Genomic DNA, 17,599 nt, shown 5'->3' with positions numbered 1-17,599 from the left:
AGTATTGTTCTCTATCTAGTATTTTCTACTTAAAGGGCATTTTTTTCCTACTTGAAAGAACCTGTGTAGATGGTTTGGTGTTTTACTCTTCAACACCTACTGAAGTAGGTGCTGAAGCTCTTGAGGCACTGGCCAGCCAGAGCAAGAGGAGAATTACAGGGTTCAATATGTGAAACTTCTCAGGAGGATGGGTGTGCACCCTTCTGAGGGTGACCCAAAGCTTTGCATGGTTCAAGGCACAGACCTATCCCTAAGAATAGTCATGCTCGCTCCTTCGCAACAAGGCCAAGGAATATTTGGCTGGGGTGGTTGGCTCTAATAGGAATTCATAGAGGCTCCAGAGACATCCTATCCAGCTGAGAGGTGTGATGTCTTTTCGGCAGACAGGAGATGAAGTTTGCAACCAGCCCAGCTCAGCCAAATCCTAGACCAAATCACTGAGAACCGAGTCAGTTAAAGAAAGGAGCACAGAAGTTCCTCTTTGACTTCCGTGCTGTGCAGAATTTGCTTTTCTAAGCAGGATCTGATTTTGAAGTCTACATTTGTCTGACTCTTGCAGACCCAGCCTTCCACTACTTTCATTAAGACAAGGAAACAAAGGTGGCAGATAAAATTGTGGTGGAGTGGGTGTTTTGGTGGGGGTTTTCAAAAAGAAATAAAAAACTTCCTTCTAAAAAATGTGGATCTATGCAGAATTTTCATTGGCTTTAAATGGAAATTAAACAAACAAATAAATAAATCAATCCTGTTAGGTTGGACACTAACAAAGAATGGTTTTGAGAATCTAAATAATTCTTCACACTTTAGTATCTCTCATAAGCGGAAATTCTTTCCTTCCACTCTCTACTCTTCAAATCACGCCCCTTCAGAGCAGAAAAGTCTGGCATTTCTGTGGATGGTTTTTCCTTCCTTTTACAGGAGAGGAAGAAAGTAGCAAGGGGCAGAACTGACAATACCTTCTTTACCACTCTGTGGCCATGTTCATCTGTGTACTGCTCTTCTGTGACTGTTTCTGGTGGCATTTCAGGCATACTATCAGCCTGTATGACAAAGAACAAAGTTGTGTGAAGCGAGGCCTTCAGGTGGGTCTCGAAATAAGCAATTTTAAAATTGGTTAATTGGTTACAGGATGGGAAAAAAAATCAGTAATGTTAGAAAAAAAACTTGTTCAGCAAATAAATCCTTAGAAAGGCATGCAAAGTTAAGTTATGCCACAGCACATAGGCAAAGATATGTTAGTTGAGCTGGTCATATATGGGGTTGACAAGCCTTCAGCCTCCTCCTCCTACTGAGGCATCTGGTGGAATTTAGAGTTGGGTTAGCAGTGTTACTGTAATCCTAAGGTATTGGAATGGCTTATCCAATGGAGATGCATTATTTGGGAGCATCCTGTCTTGAGGTGCCACACCAGCTCAGGGCCTAAGGCAGCACAGGCTTGGGCATTTGTTCAACACTCGATACCTGAATAATCACCCGGCGCCGAATGACTCTGGTAGTGACCATCTCATCCTCGTCCGAGCTGAGCTCCAGCCCACCTAACTCCTCTGCTAACTCCTAGGGAAAGCATCGAAGCAGGGCTCTGCATGTGCTACTAGCAGTACCTACAGCTTCTGTGTTCATTACACAGAAAAGTACATGAAAGCTTTTTATTCCTCCACAGGGGGATGTACAGAACACAGTGTACAGACAGTAGGACTGAACAGTTTGAACTAGAGGACAGTGCAGCAGTAGCCTCGGCACTGGAAAGATCAGGAAAAACTAGTAGCAAATATTGAAGTTGTCTCTCCTGCATAGGGAAGAATTAAGCATTTAAACAAGCAGGTCAGAAGGCAAAGAGAGGCTGAAAAGAATCAGTTGGGAAATAGCAATAGGATAAAAACATAAAGGGGAAAATAAATAAGGGATGGTGGTGGTGTTTCTTTTTGGTGGTACCAGTTGTTGTTGTTGTTGTTTCACTTCAGTAAAAGAACTGGAGGAAAAAAGCCAGACATTATTTTGAAGGCAGCCTTTCCTCCAGCAGTCCTTGTACTGAGCCCTGCTGTAGATGTTCTTTCAATCATCTGACACACTTTAAATTCCCCCTTTTCCTGAAATCCCAGAGGCAGAGTCCTGGAACACTTCATTCCAGAGGCCATAGTTTTGGCCACACAGTAGCAACAGAAAGACTTGTTTCCAAGGAATGTGAAGGTGAAACAATTTCTGCTTCAGTAGAACTGCATCTTTTCTGCTCCAACTTGACCAATAAAACTAATTTTCTGCCGAAGGTTGCCCTCTCCTTTTCTTCCACTTAGAACAGGCAAAGCAAGCTGTTTATTCTTAAACGTTTATCTGCCAAGACATTTTAATTCTCCACTAAAAGCCATATGGTTGCTTTCCTCCTATCCAGTTGATGTCTTCCCCTCTCTGAACACTGCGATCAAGTCCCTTTGTCTCACACAACCCAAGACCTGCCTCGTACAGTTTTTGATGTTCTCTTCCCTCTCCTGTCTCCCTCTCTCTTTACTGCCTGCATGCTACATAAACACCAGTCTTCCAGTACATACTTAGTAGTCTGCAATGCATAGCTGCTGCCTCTTCTCCATCTCACTGATTTTACAGACCTTTCATGCCATTTTTCGTGCTGCTCTGGGCTAGTGTTGCCTTTCTTTATGAGCTTGAATGTTATTACTTGGTCCGCATTACATCTGTTTCAGCTTTCGCTTGTACACAGCTTGTTTCTGCCCCTGTTACTGACACTCTCTCTCAGGCACAGGACAAAGGACAAAGAAAGGTAGAGCAGAATCAGAATTACAGTCTAGACTTTAGGATCTGGGCTTTGCTTCATCTTTGAAAACCTCAGCAGAAAAGCCTTTTCCTGACCCTTCTAACCACAGAGGGAAGGAGAAAAAAATCGGTGCCAGATGCAAATTAATGACAAATATTCTCATCTTAAGAAATAAGCGAGACATAAAACTTGGGGTTTTGTGTCAATTACTTGGAGGCACAGTCATCATTTACCTTTTCTAAAGATTGCTCTTCATATCCCCTTCCAGACTTGTCCGTCTGCTCCTCAGTTGACTCCACTATGACGAGACTAGATCTCCTTGGAGAGAGGTGTTCCCGGTGGAGCTGGATGTCCTCAGGTTCTTGGACAATGGGGGAGTCCCCTCTTGGTGCAGGGGACGGAGGCTGTGGGGACGATTTCTGTGTCTCTCCCTTTGCTGTGGTGCTGTAAATTATAGTTCAAGGAAGTTACCACCATGCAGTGCCTCCCAATTTACGTCAATGGAACATTAAGCACTGACTTAATATTGTTATGTTGTCTGCTGTCTGGGAAAGTCTAGAAATAACTGATACTCCTTGACAGTAACTACAGAGTAGTCTGGCTGGGAATCCCACTTCTCTTCCCAAGCAAATCTCCAAATGCATATCCAAACCTTACATGCAATTCTGCAAAACTTGGTGTTTCTAAAGTATTTCAGAGAGCTTCACATCTCTACCTACTACCATTTATTTTCTTAGGGGAAGAGCCTGAATCACTATAGATGGATGCAATGCAGCTACAACACTGAGCACAAGCTGTGCAGCTGCAAAGTGGAGAAACCAACTCTCATGTAGAATTCTGGAGCTCTAGCAAACAGAAATTTAGCAGAGGTCCAGGTTTTGTTTGTAATGTTATTTTCATGGTTGAACCCTGCTATGATTAACCTCTGCCCCAAGTTACTTAAACCTGTTATTACATATATTACTATGTTAGACGTATATAAAGGAAATACATCTCATTCAAACATATGTACATTCAATATTGTTGTATAATTCCTCTTAGAGCATTTTCCTTACAAACTATTTAAATCTAGCCGAATTTTCCACCTAGTTCAACCTACACCTGCATTGTAGTGATACTCCTGTCATCACTGCTCTCATGTAGCATTGGCACTGTTGTCTCATGAGCATTCTCTGTTCCTCAAAGAAATTAATTTTCTGATGCAAATCCTTAGGAAACTGGTGTTTTTGCCTAACACTGCAACAGAAGCTTTCTTAGATGGTATTTTCTGTCTCCCACACTCTCTCCCGGCATAGACTGAGCAAAAGAATCCCTCAAAATCCATTTGCTGGATTGAGCTGCCCTTTGACTGCTGGCAGCTGCATCTCCATATCAAAGCTAATCCCCTTCAGCAAAATCACTTCTTTGGACAATGATTCTTGGTATCTTGCTGCATTTATTAATACCTGACTCTGCCTTGCAGAGAGGTCTCAAGCATGGGCACATAATCAGGGAAGCTGTGGAGAAATAAACATGATCTATTCCAAATTCCTTTTCAAATGACCCCAACCCCACTGACAGCCCCATATCAGAATTGAAGTTTTTCCTGCACACGTCTTCTAAACATGTACATATCATGTGTTATAGTTCTTGTCTCTGTGAAACCCTGTTTCTGTTCCTTTGGCCATCTGAAATTCACTTTTAAAACCCCAGTTCTTAATAGGTAGTTACGAGTTTTGTAAGCAATGCTTAACTTAAAAAAATTTTGCTTCCATTGAAAAAGCCATCCTGAGGTTCAAGAAAGGGTCCTTTAGGATTACTTTCATTAAGATGTCATCACTTATCATGCAAAACACGAAAAATATACATAAACCCCCTCCACTTCTCTATTAACCCTCTTCCTTCCATACGTACTGGACACAATTACTGCTTTGTTTCACAGTGACAAACTGACTTTCTCTCCTAAACCTTAAGGCTTCTTCCACATGGATTAAAAAGTGAAAACTACAATTGGAAGAAAATTCTAGTGTGTTCGTAAGTGTCAAAGAAAACTGTAACATCCCCTTATTACACAGAGAAAAGAGAATCTGTTCCCTATGGTTTCATCCTGGTCTTTTGACACTTACAAATATTCCTGTTGTGAAGCAGATGGTTTCCCTGGCACGTCTTGGGGTTTCCCTGAGAATTCAGCTTCTACTTGTTCCTTGTGTGCTTGCCTCAGAAGCTCAGGCATGGACACTTCTGCCTCGCTCCTGGGAGTACTGTCCTGGAACGGGGAATAACTGACAGACACGTCTTCCTCGGAGACCAGAGGGGGGTGTTCGGTAGGCTCACTGTCCTTAGATATTCTCTGGGATTCTTGCTTGTGTCTCGAGCTGTACACTTCTTCTTGTAGTGCAGAAAACCCTTGCAAAAGCAGAGAGATGAAAAATGTCATTGCAAGTCTTACCCGAATGCAAGAAGTGCTTCCTGTGTGCCATGTGCATTTAAAATTTCTGTGCTCAATACGTTCCCTGAAATTCTTAAAGTGGGAGGGTACATGGCCTCTCTGAGTAGCCAAAGGAATGCCACATTGCCACGACTATGGCCAGATTTAGACAGTAACGGGCAAAATAACATTTACCCAGAAATTTACCTCAAGTAATTATGTTTGAAACCCTCAAAGTATGAATGAAAATTCACAACAGTTTTTTTTTTCAAGCAGATTAGGATAGATTTTAGTGACTTGTCCCACCATATCCATTATTTATCCGCTTCCAGAAAAACAAACTCTACAAAAATGGACAAAAAATTTCATAGAGGAGTAGGTGCAAGAAGTAGCTCATTTATGTGCCATATTCACTGGAAACGTAGTGAACTCTGAAAAATAACTTGAGGGGAAAAACAAAAGCTTGTACTGAATTTGAGCTGGACAGAGACATTAACATTCTAAAACTACTTGGCTGTGATATGAGAACACTAATTACATTAGCAACAGCCAACAGCCTTCTATTCCAACATTCTCTTCAAGATGGGACTAATCATCTTGCAGCTGTCCAATATGCTTCAATATTGAGTTAGGCACACAAAAGTATCACGTCTGAAAAAGAGAATTTTATGCCAAATAATTTGGAGGTGTTTCTTCAGCTTACAACCACTGCCTCTAATGCACTGAATTTTCAGACTTAAGAAATGCAGTAGCATCCTAATGGAATTACAATATCCTGGATATTCAAATCCAAGGGGTTATTTTGTCACTTGTGTAAGAAAAAAAAACCCAAAGTAAAGTGGGCAAACCTTTCTGGCCACATTATTTGCTTCTGAAGAATCAGATAAAGTGCAGATCTTCTACCTGGTGAAACGTGACCCGTGTGATGCCATGCTTGCATTCATCCATATTGCATGTTCTTTCAAAATGGGATTCCAGTGCTCAGTCACGAGAGCTAGCAGATGCCCCTGGTGAAACACTTGAAGGCAGAAGGGTCCCCTGGGCAGTTTGGATGAGGAGGCACTTACCTTCACTGTGGTCCAGCGCTATGGACTGCTCCGTGTCCGTGTAGGTGCGGCTGCCGCGGCCCTGCACCATGTCTATGCCGCTCGTCTCCATCAGGTGAACGATGTCCATCCGGTTGATTTTCGTGAGACATTGGATCAGATTTGTATCTGTGGCATTGCAACAACACCATGCAGCTGAGTTAAGAATTACACACATACTCTCCTTCTCTTTTTCACAGGAAGGGCATATATAGGATACTGACCAATATCATATATAAATTACAGATACATTTAGAAGCAGTGCTACGTAAAATCTAAAAATAACCAAATGGCTGCATATAAAAATTAGCACTCTGATTTTTTTCCTTTTAACAAATTTGTTGAGTTGCTGTATTGTACAGACAAGATGAGAAATAACCTTAAGCACAATCCATGGTCATCCTTTCTGTAGCCTCAATTTTCCCCAAATTTTCTTTGTGATTACAACACACACCTGTCACCTCAACTAGCAGATTGGAGACAGTGACCCACAATAACTAGAGACAAACCTGTGGCATGTTTCCCATCCCTTTCAAGCCAGTATTTGAGCAGTGCGTGGCTCTGGTCTTGAAGCGAATTGGGATTTTCAATTCGGATCTGGTGAATTTGCTCCTCTGTGAAGTCCAGTTCTCTTGCTAGCTCTGAAAAAGAAATCCATCTCTGTAAAGAGGTCTATTACTACTCCCCTGGTCTAATTTTATTCAAATAGAAGTGTATGTCTGTGAATTACAGTTTAACCCCAAAACCAGAAAATACCCATGAAACTAAGAACAAGTGATGTCCTTGTAGCACAGGCTCAGACTGCAATCCAGACAAGAGAAATTACTTTATAGTCTGTAACACCTTTCCTGTATCCAGAACCAGGGGCAGCTTTCTGCCGTCACCAAACTAAGATGCAACCACTGAACCAGGTTCATCAAATAAGCTAAAGCTACAGAGAATTTGTGAGATTCCTACTGTTAACTCTTTCATAAAGGAGGATTCAAGTTCTATTCCATCGCCATTACGTGTGGACTTGATTTTGCAGGCTGTCAAACAAGGCTTTCAACAAGGCAGAGGGAACCCTAACCCCAAATAACCTTACTTGGGGGCTGGCTTGTAAACCTGTGCCACTGAAAACTTCAACAAATAGAGAATAACTACACATTACACTCAAATGCTACATAGTTCAATGAGTTTGCAGCAATCCAAACATTATCTCATCCACCAAATTAATATTTGGTAAAGTAATCTTTACTATAAGCAATCTTTACCATAATAAAAGACAGGCATATTTATGCAGGGCTACTATCCTGCCCTCCCTAAAATGCTGTAAAACATTAATTTGATGAGAATCTGTTGCTGTTGAGCAGCTATCAGAGTAATGAAGGCACCAGTTCTCAGTGGCAAGAAGGAATGACCTTTATTGTTTTGATTTCATCACATATATAGAGTTCTCAAAAGTCACCCAGATTGGTCAGTCAGAAGCCTTCCCCCAGGCCTGATTGGCCAGGCCTGCACTGTCCAAGTTCTGGGACACTGTTCCAATAACATCCAAACTTTATTTATAAAAGACAAGAAAAATTCTCATGGGAAAAACCTGTGCTAGCCACAGGAATCCATTTTTTCTAGTTTTGTTTTCATGGCTGTCTATTCACTTCTACTAAATTTTCAGCATATTCTTAATCTGTTATTTTGCACAGCCCAAGTCCTACTGATTTCAAGATAATCCATGTTCACATGTGTGACACATGGTCCCAATTATTCTATGGATTGAAGCAGAGAACAGGAAAGGAAGGTGTAATGTAAGAACAGTATAGGGCATGTACTGAGGAGTTAAAATGTTTTCCCTGGCATGCAGCTCTTCTTTAACTCCTAGAGCCTGGCTTATTTTCAGGAGGGTGATACTTTTCTAGTGAGAAACAAAAAAGTGTAGACCTGATACGATTTTTGCAGCATTTTTTGTGTCAGACTGCACAGTTTGACACAGCATGAAGATTTCTGCACAGCTCTTTCTTTTTGTAAGAGTATGTAAGCTGATTGTCAGTGACAGTTGCACCTCGTTCCATGTTACCTTCACTTGTCTCCACTCCTGTTCGCTGCCTCAGGTCTATTAAATCCACAGTATTTACGTGGTTGTTTAGAATAGGTTCCTTGCTATCTCATTTAGGAATCTTAGTAGCCCAAAGACAGTAAGCTTCTGAAATATTTTTATAAAATATCTTTAGGTAATCAGGAAACCATCCAAAATAAACACAAAAGGTGCATGGACCATTCCCCTCCTTTCTCTCTGGAGCAGATCACATGCATTTTACCTGTCCAGCTGAATCCAAGATGATCTGCGATGTGGGCCAGTCTTTCCTCTGTCCTTTCCTGATCATCCTGTTGATCTAAAGGTCAAAGAGAGTTACAAGTTGCCTTTTGCAATTTAAAAATCATTTCCATAGGAGTGATAGCCCAAGAAGGGAAAGCCCTGGATTTTCCTAACTGCTGTGTCTAAATGTCGACTGGCTGCATAACTCAAGTGAGGCCTGTACATCTCCAGGTTAAAAAATAAAACCATTTTTGGTTTTTCAGAAAGCACAGGACTATTTAGTTTTTGAAAATCAGGCTTTGATGTGAAAATGTAATCTAGGATTGAAGCACCTACCACGCCTATTTTGGCCAAGCACTTTATTCTAAAAGTTCATTCTAACATTCAGTTGAAGACTTTGACTAAGTCAAGAGCCACAGTTTTCCATGCCTCCTTAGTAAATGCCGGGGTTGAAGAATTCATTGGGGACTGGGGCTTCTGATCATATTCTCTCTGTTATAGGGCAATTTTTGTTCAAACAGTCCATACAACACTTCAGATTATGGTCTCTGAGATACTGTTAATTTCAGTGTCTTTGACCCTTTGGATGGGGAGTGAGACAAAATACTTACAATGAAGGCAAGGAAAAATCAGATGGTCATTCGTCAGTCCTCATTCATTTCACTAATGGTGAGACTGACAGCTCCTCCCATCCCCAGAGCTAATTTGAGGATGGCAGAATTTGAGTTTTGATTTTCCCTGAATGCACACGTGGATTGTGACACCTCCGAATCAGGAAATTGCTTAGGGTCATTATATGCACGTGTAATATTAGCTCCTGATTTCCATTAGGGCTACTCAGTACTAACACACAAGTAGGTGAGAGGAAAACCAAGCACCAGAAAACTTGAACTAAAGTTACTGGTGATTCAGAGTTTTCTTCAGACACAAACTGTCAAAACAAAAAGGAACACAAAAGGCTTCATTCTTTCAAACTCCTGCAGATCTCTCTGTGTAACAACTCAGAAGTCTGTAAGTTTGCCTGTCTTGCTTTCAGTTGATGCCCAAACATTTTATTATTAGTAGAAGTTAATAGTTAGTAATCAGGCCAAGGAGAGTCAAAAGCCAAAACGTGCATGACCTAAGCAATTGGTTTAATGATAAAACAATACATATTCTTAGAAGTGTGTTTGCTGATTAAGGTAACACTTCCCATAAGCACTTATGGTTTGCAATCTTGAGATCGTTTCACAGACAAGAACACAGACACAAAACAAAAAAAAAAAAGCAAATACAGCTCACAAGGGAAAAAAAAGCACAACTAACCACCAAAAGCGGAAAAGAAAATGCCACACGCATTACACCTGCACACAAACGCGCACACACACACACACCAAAGAAAACAAAAAACGAAAGAGTTTAATTCATGACATGCGTCGCACAGGGAATCCCAGTCGTTGGCAAATACCTTCAGCACGGTCATGGACATTTTCATCAGGGATACGTTCAATCTGAGTCTCTACAGACTCATCCCAAATGGGTCTGATGTCAAAGATGTCTTCAGGAACTGACTGCTGAGTCTCACTGGATGGCACATTTTCAATAACTGAAACTTCTAGGGCACTACTGCTCTCATCATCTGAAACTAATTCTTGTTCTCTCTCTGACTGTGTGAGTCTTTCCACTAATTTAGAAGCTTCATCACTAATTTCTTCAAAAAACTCAATGGAGTTTTTGTAAAGATCAAAAAAATGGTCCTTACTTTCTTTTGTGGGACTAAAAGCACCGCGGGAGCCTGTAGTGCTTCTGCTTTTAACTGGCAACCGTGAAGAAAATACCTTCAATCTTGCTGTTGTTGCCTCATCTGAGTCTAGCTCAAACTTCATCTCGCTCTCCCTCTCCCTGGCCTCTGCCTCTGCCTCAGCATAACTCCTAGCTTTGATGGAACGTTTGGTCTTTGGGTCCACAGGACTACTGGCGTCAGATTCCGATTTACTCCGGCTGTCTGGTTTCGCAGGTGCTGTGCTCGTCACGTCGAGCGCTTTCGGTGACTCTGGCTTGCGGACAGACGTGTCCACATATGAGTGTTGTGGTTCAGCTTTTTGGAAAGCGGTTTTCACGGGAATTTTAGACTTTGGTTTTGCTTGGTCATCTTTTCCTTCACACTGCAAACTGTCTAGGGAGTCATCTGGGGAAAGTCTCTCATTCTCTGATTGTTGCGAGGATTGAGATGCAGCAGCAGCTGTTCTTACAGGGATTTTGGATTTGCTTTCACAAGAAGGCACACTCTCCATTAGAGCAGTGGGGATTTCAATCACAGATCTCTGTTCCTCCGGGGAAGAGTCTGGGGACTCCTCACCCTGTTCAGAACTAACTGAGTGAGTGACTTTGGAAAAACCTAATTCATCTTCTACCACACACTGCTCGGGAGAGATGGGGCAAGGCACCTGACTGCTATCAACCGTGTCAGTCTCCGTTCTGGAGAGGGGCTCAGCTTCAGAGGCAGCAGTTTCTTTCTTTGGTGATTTTGAAGAAGCTGAAATACCCATTTTAATTGGAATTCTGGATTTAAGATCTGCTTTTGCAGTGCCTGTGCTGGCACCTTCACCCATCATTTCTTCAGATCTGTCACTAGACTCGGGTGATGGGGGTGAATATTTCAATGCATCTTGTTCTTGAATATCTGACTCCTCTGACTCTGAAGGTGCGAATGGGTCCGGTGAGCCCTTCAGCTTTGAAGACTCCACCTCTGCTGCTTCTTTCACTTCCTCACATAAAGAAACTTCTTCCTGAGGCTCCTGCCCCACCTGGAAGAAGTGAAAGCTTTCATCTGGGTAATTCCTTTTGGTCATGTCAATGGCTCCACTTCTAGTCATCTCAAATAATTTGCCTTCCTGAAAAAGAAATGGATTTTGCTCACTTAGTGGCGTCCCTTCTTCAGTGGGTGTCCTGGCCGGTGTTGTGTCAGGGGTTGTGCCTTGGGATCGCCTGTCTACCATCAACCCAAATATCTTTTGTTCCTCTTCTTTCACCCGAGCTTCAAAAGCTTCATCGTCTTCACGTATTTCACTCCACATGTCAGAATCCACGTCGGTTCTAGTGATGACAACCTGACCCATCAGTTTCTCTGTTTCATCTCTCATATCCTCAAGGGCAGATTCAGACAATTTTGTCAAATCTGAGGCTGGAGACCCTTGTGACACTGTCTGAAATCCATCCTCTGGTTTGGGCTCTATTTCCATGTACACTTCCTCTGACGAGCAACATTCACTGCCCGTGTCTCTGCTAAGTAAAGCTTCACCAGTCTGACCCTTCCCTTCTGCAACAGAGGATTCCCTAGATAGCAGACTTTTACCAGATCCTACCTCACTTTCAGAGTCAATAAAGAAATGTCCAGAAGACACATTTTCGTAAGGGCTCACTATATACGGAGCACAACCATCAGCGGCATCTGCTGCACAGCTGTCGAGTTCCACTGTGTTGGTAGTTAGGGATGAATACTCTGCTAAGGGCTCCTCAGCATGACCATCCCTGTGAGATGTTTCACAACCTGTATCTGCTTTTCCCGAATCGCTTGCCGAAGCAGAATGGTCAGTGGTATCACCTTGGGCCAGTTTGCCGTCATGTGGAACAGAGTACTCGGTGGTACCGTGTCCATGAGAAACACCACCTGCCTTCTCTGACACAGCTCCCGTAGAAATGAGATCTCTGTGTGGTGACGATGTCGCAGGTTTGACATCTTTTCCAGCAGCATCACAGTGCTCAATTGTTTGTGAAGACTCACTGTAAGCCTCTTTTTGAGAACCATCACCCACAGAATGACAGGCAGTACCCCCAGATGGTGTGACCAGGGCATTGGGACTGACTGTCTCACAGTCTCCTGTACTGTCACAACATTCTGATTCAGCACTTCCTGCTGAAGCACAACCATTGGAATGACAAATGCCCGTAGAAGCCTTACAGCTGTGCCCAAGGATAAGCGGCTCCTCTTTGTCACCTTTGCCTTCTGCTTTAACCTCACCTATCCCAACAGAGCATGGTTGAGAATCAATGGGTTGGAAACCTGCTTCGTCGGGGCTAGAGCTGGAGTCAATACTGGATGGTAAAGGTGAGGGTGGCTGCACTCGGATCACAGGCTCCATTAAGAGGCCTGAGTCGGCTTCTTTTTTGAGCCGAGTCAATTCTGGCTCGCTTTCGGAAGAGGAAGAACTTTTTCTAGATTCAGCTGCAGGTGTCACCACTGTGGGTATGTCTTTTTCTACTGCAGCTGTTGGCTCTGGTGCCTCACATGAGGCTACTGAATTGGCAGCCACAGAAGGTTCATCTTGCTTACGACTCTTTTTATAATCTCTCTTCTGTTTTGCTTCTTGTTCCAGTTCATCAAACATTTTGATTTTGGTCACCATTTTAAACATCTCTTCTTCAGGGGTGAATCTCTTCTTTGGCTCACTTTCCGAATCGTCCTCCGGTTCTTCGTTGACTTCAGGGATTGTGGCTGACTTCGGTATGTCTGCCATTTTAGGTGTGATTTCATAGCTAATTTCTTCCGAACTAGGAGTTTCGGGTGAAACGGGGCTTTTCCCCGAACTCTCCATGAGAGATGTTTGCTCTAGACTGTCATCATCGGCACTTCCCTCAGGGTCACGGAGAATCCTGGAACGCACCGATGCCAGCTCTGGGCAGGCTTCTGCTTTGCTAAGAACAGAATGAAGAGGACCTTGCCCCAAAATACAAGCCTTCACTGTTGGTTCTACGGGGCTGCTTTCAAGGGAATCACGGCAGGGGGACTCTTTCATAGGACTGGGCTCCAAAGAGTCAGGCGTTTTGTGTGATGAGTTATCTTCTAGCACTGGGCTTGCTTCCAGGGAGTCTTTATGACTTATAGTCAAAGAGTCATCTGCAACTGGGCTAAAGCCTTCACTATCATGGCTAGCAAGTGAAAGTTCCAATTTCTGGGGACTTCTAACCGTAAGACGGCGTTCACAGGCTACATCTTTTTCTTTCTCTAAAGCAGTGTCATGTGTTTCAGAAGACTTAGTGAAATGTGCAGTGGTTCTGGATTCTTTATCCCTGCTAATATCTTTCATAATGGAAGCTGAGCTACTTTCTTTAAGTTTATCAGCCTCTTCTTCAGAGGCTGGAGGTACACGCTCTTCTGATACATGGTCAGAATGAGACTTACTGGTCTCCGCAACAGAATCTAGCTGTCTCTCAGTAATACCTTTTTCGTCTTCCTTTGAGGAGAGTTCCTTCGGAGAATGTGTTTCTGCTGTTGTGTGTACTCTAGCCGCTCCTTTAGCTTCTTCAATTTGCCCATCAGTTTTCTTTGGTGAGAATGAAAGGCTTTCTGGGCTCGTTTCAGGAGTCTCTGCCAGACCCTCATGCTTGTAACTTTCCTCAGAGCTGATCTGTGGGGTTCCATCAAGTAGACTGCCTGGAGAGTCAGCCACACCTTCGTGTTTAAGGCTCTCTGAGCTCCCATCAAGACCAGCACTTTGCAGAGAAAGAGCAGGAAGGAATCCATCTTTCCCATCCTCTGTGGGAAAAGCAGCTCCAAAAGGACTGGTCAGCACTTGCTCCAAGTTAAGCTCTCCCTCCTCTGTCACTGAGAGGTGTCGGAACTGTTGGTATTTGTCATTGTCCTCCAGTTCTTCTTTAATGACATCAGAAAAGTCTGTTGAGGTTTTCCTGTCAGGGCTGATCTGGAAGTCAGGATCTCCTTGATCGTCAGAAGTCCTGCCCTTCCCAGCCATTGTTTCTTTGGGACTTTCACCAACAATTACCGGAGGGAGAGGTTCAGTTGGCTTTTTGCTGCTCTGCTCTTTTGCTTGGTCTTTACCACCAGCTTTCTTGGCAGTTTCAATGGTAGAAGTTTGTGGTTTTCCTTTCTTGGATTGTGACTCTTTCTCTGCTTTTGACACCGTGCTTGGCTTGTCCTTCTGTTTGTCTGTCTTGAGGTTTGACACTCGTCTCGTTTCACTCTGTGAAGGAATTGTTTTCCTGCGGGGTGTTTCCTTCTCAGGGGCCTGTGGCTTCTGTTTGACAGATTTGTGCTCAAACAGTCCGGAAATATTCTTGGACGGGTCTTGCCCTGACTGGAAGGCTTTCATCAGTTCCCGAACGGACATGGTCTCTTCGAGTCTCTCTGTCTTAGAAGAAGGTGAGACAGGCGGTTGCCCTTTGTGTGCTACTGGCTTTTTGACTTGTGCTGGCTTTTTAGGCGCCTTTTCGGCAGGGCTTTCTTTTGCCGGAACTCTGACAGGCAGTTTTGACCGTACTTTTTGCTCATCTTCCACTCGCTTCTGAAGAGCTTTCACTTTATCTTTTATCGAGCCGATGGGAGTCTCCTCGATAACAGGGGACACAGCTTTAGCCTCTGGAGCAGCTGTCACCTTTAGGCCAGGCTCTCCAGCTGGTGCCTCGTCTGCAGTGAGCTTAGGCAGTCTCAGTTTCTCTGTGCCACTGTGTCCCTTGCCTTCCTTTGGTTTTGGCTTTTCTCTTAATTTTGCCCTAAGGGGCTTTTTAACTTCTGAGGCTGCCTTCTGTTGCTCCTGTGAGCTTGGTTTCCCAGTTTTTGGAGAGTCTTTTCCTTTTTTTTCAGAATCCCTGCTTACTACTACAGCTTCAGTCTTCTCTTTCACTACCTGCTCTTGTAAGGCCTGTGGCTGGACGTGTGTTTTTAAATCCTCCACCATTCCTGTTGTGTCCGACTCCCCCTTTTTTGTTGTCCCTTTGTCTACCCTGACTTCCACACGGGTTGGCTCTGTGACTTCTGATGGAGCATTTCTTCTGGCCTCTTCAATTTCTTCATCACTGACAATGATCCATTCTTCTTCTAAGGGTTCTTGTTTGGAAAAGGACTTCTGCAAAACATGTTCTTCTCTGGTATAGGATCCCCCTCTGAGAATTTCATTTACTTTTTCTAAGTCCTCCTTCACTCTTTCAACTATTTCAAAAGGTTCTCCTGGCTCTTCTTCAGCGGACTTTTCAAGATCTTTCACTTTAATGGAGCCTGATTTATCAGAAGGGTCAGTTGTCAGGATGGCAGTCATTTTGATCAGATCTTGTTTCATCTCAGAAACTTCAGACAACAGGTCTGGACTGGCTAGTACAGGGACTTCATTAACCAGATGGCTTTTCAGGACAGATGTTTCTGTAGATTCTGTCTCGTCATCTTTGATGTGAATGAAAAACATTGAAAGTAAAATGGAAATCAAAAATAGAGATTGGAAAATGTAATCAGGACTGAAAATGACAGTCTTTGGCTGTAGTGGTAGGAAGGTCAACAAAATGGGCCGGGAATGGTGGTTCCACAAGATCTGAGGGTACAAGAGCAAAGCAAAGCTAACGGGGGGAAAAGAAAAACCAACTGAAAAGGAAAATGGCAGGAAATAACTTGCTTCACTTTATCGCTAGAGCACAACCACACATACAGTATCAAAGCTGGAACAAACCAAATCAGGACACCACTAAAAAAAAACCAAAACAACAACAACAAAATTTCAAATCAAAACCAGAAGAAACACAGTGAAGTTACACAAAGAGAGGCATCTCAAGATTGTTCAGATGTTACAGATCAATGTTCAAATAAAAAGAAAAACAAGAAAAAAAGGGGAAAGCATTAGAACTGATTGAAAGTCGATTTCCTCTAAGAGAAAGCCAGTGTTAGCAAACTGTCAGAATAACATTGGGTTAACAGTTTTGTTTTTCTTAATGACCAAAATAAAAAGTGAAAAGTAATTCAGCAGTAATCTAAAATGTGATTGAATATGTAGAGATCTGAATCAGCTGCAAACCGGCATTTCATCTAAGGGGATTTCACACCTACACAATGAAACAAACAGGCTTTTGTTTTAAGAGGCATGGTCCTTTCCTTGGAACATCCTCATTGACAACTAATGAACTGACTGAGGAAAGAGAAGACAGAGAAGAAAAGGAGAGATAATAAGAAAAAACTGTGAATCAACTTAGAAGTGATTTCAGAGTTTTAAAAAATGTAGTGTATGGCAACCCAAAATCACAGACAGTCACACTAGACACATACGTACAATTCATGTAAGGCAAGTTATTTCCATGCAAAGCAAAGGTGTTGCAAATGCTGCTGGGTATGTAGCTTCGGTTAAAAACAAGAGCTCTAAAAATTAATCGTATAAATTAAAGGTACAGGAAAATATTGTAAAACATACTGTGGTGAAATATTTGTCTAATCTGGCAATCAATATACAGGAAGGTGGCTGCAGACAATACCCAATATGCCATAACTGCCTGCTGGTAATATTTCATTTCAGCAAGGACTAGCAGAAAATGGATCTTGAACAGAACAAAACAGTGGAGAACTGAAGCAACTTACAAACAGAACACAACGTTTAGGAATTACCAATGGACATTTTCCCTTTAAAGGTAGCACGTCACATGGAACTGCACATTTCGGCACCCCAGTGAAAGTCAAAGCAATAATACAAATAAGGAGAACCTAAGCAACACATAATTAGCTGTCCTCATCTGTAAAAAATACCCATTTTGCTATGCAGTTCTCCTGGGTGTAACGAATTCTAAATATTTGTGCTGTACATTAATTAGAGCCAGATTGCTGCAGGGTATTTTGGTGCTGAAAATGTGGTCTTTTGGTGCTGCTGCTTTAGAATAAACTGTCTGGTGCACACTGAAATGCCAGCCAGTAATTCTGTAGATTCGTAATACGTACTTTCATAAATATCAAATGTATGACTCTTTCAGTGGCCAATAACTGAGTTAATTAGCCTGAAGCAAAGCAACTCCAGTGGGAAAAAAAATGGGAAGTGTTAACCAGACAGTGTGGCTGGAGCAGGAATGCTCAGTGGGGTTCTCTAGGCCTGGGGACTTGGCAGTGAGGAAGCAGCAGGAGGACAATGCAAGACACTGCACTTTAGCTGCAAACAAGGCATGACATTGCACTCCAAACTGGAAACAAGACAGATGTCATTCTTTCCCTGAACAGATGCAAGAAATGGCTGCATTTGGAAGTGGCTCTGATCAGAGACACTTCAGTGTGCACAGAGATTTGTTCATTTGCCTCTCCCGTAAAGGAGGTG

The 17,599-nt window shown here is 42.8% G+C and overlaps 1 protein-coding gene and 1 long non-coding RNA gene across 5 annotated transcripts in view; one reads left to right on the top strand and one right to left on the bottom strand.

The window, feature by feature from the left end:
- ANK2 (ankyrin 2) overlaps positions 1 to 17,599 on the bottom strand; it is a 188,313-nt gene that overhangs the window by 5,382 nt on the left and 165,332 nt on the right. For 2 of the 4 annotated variants that reach the window (XM_085057566.1, XM_085057567.1), the window contains 8 exons: positions 13,750 to 15,702; positions 8,551 to 8,625; positions 6,766 to 6,897; positions 6,239 to 6,385; positions 4,870 to 5,149; positions 2,998 to 3,208; positions 1,462 to 1,554; positions 957 to 1,040 (listed from right to left, as the gene is read on the bottom strand). In XM_085057566.1, the coding sequence (XP_084913692.1) occupies positions 957 to 1,040; positions 1,462 to 1,554; positions 2,998 to 3,208; positions 4,870 to 5,149; positions 6,239 to 6,385; positions 6,766 to 6,897; positions 8,551 to 8,625; positions 13,750 to 15,702 (2,975 nt within the window). Of the gene's footprint in view, positions 1 to 956; positions 1,041 to 1,461; positions 1,555 to 2,997; positions 3,209 to 4,869; positions 5,150 to 6,238; positions 6,386 to 6,765; positions 6,898 to 8,550; positions 8,626 to 9,996; positions 15,703 to 17,599 lie in introns of all 4 variants that reach the window. The other 2 variants (XM_085057565.1, XM_085057568.1) reach the window with 2 other exon arrangements.
- The window catches only part of LOC146437674 (uncharacterized), a 55,608-nt gene that overhangs the window by 23,224 nt on the left and 14,785 nt on the right, over positions 1 to 17,599 (top strand). The window lies entirely within an intron of this gene.

Source organism: Lichenostomus cassidix, chromosome 4, assembly GCF_008360975.1.
Source record: "Lichenostomus cassidix isolate B80296 chromosome 4, HeHo_3.0, whole genome shotgun sequence".
NCBI classification, from domain to species: domain Eukaryota; kingdom Metazoa; phylum Chordata; class Aves; order Passeriformes; family Meliphagidae; genus Lichenostomus; species Lichenostomus cassidix.
Note: the sequence above shows the minus strand (reverse complement) of the source record. Positions and strands in the feature narration are given on the sequence as shown.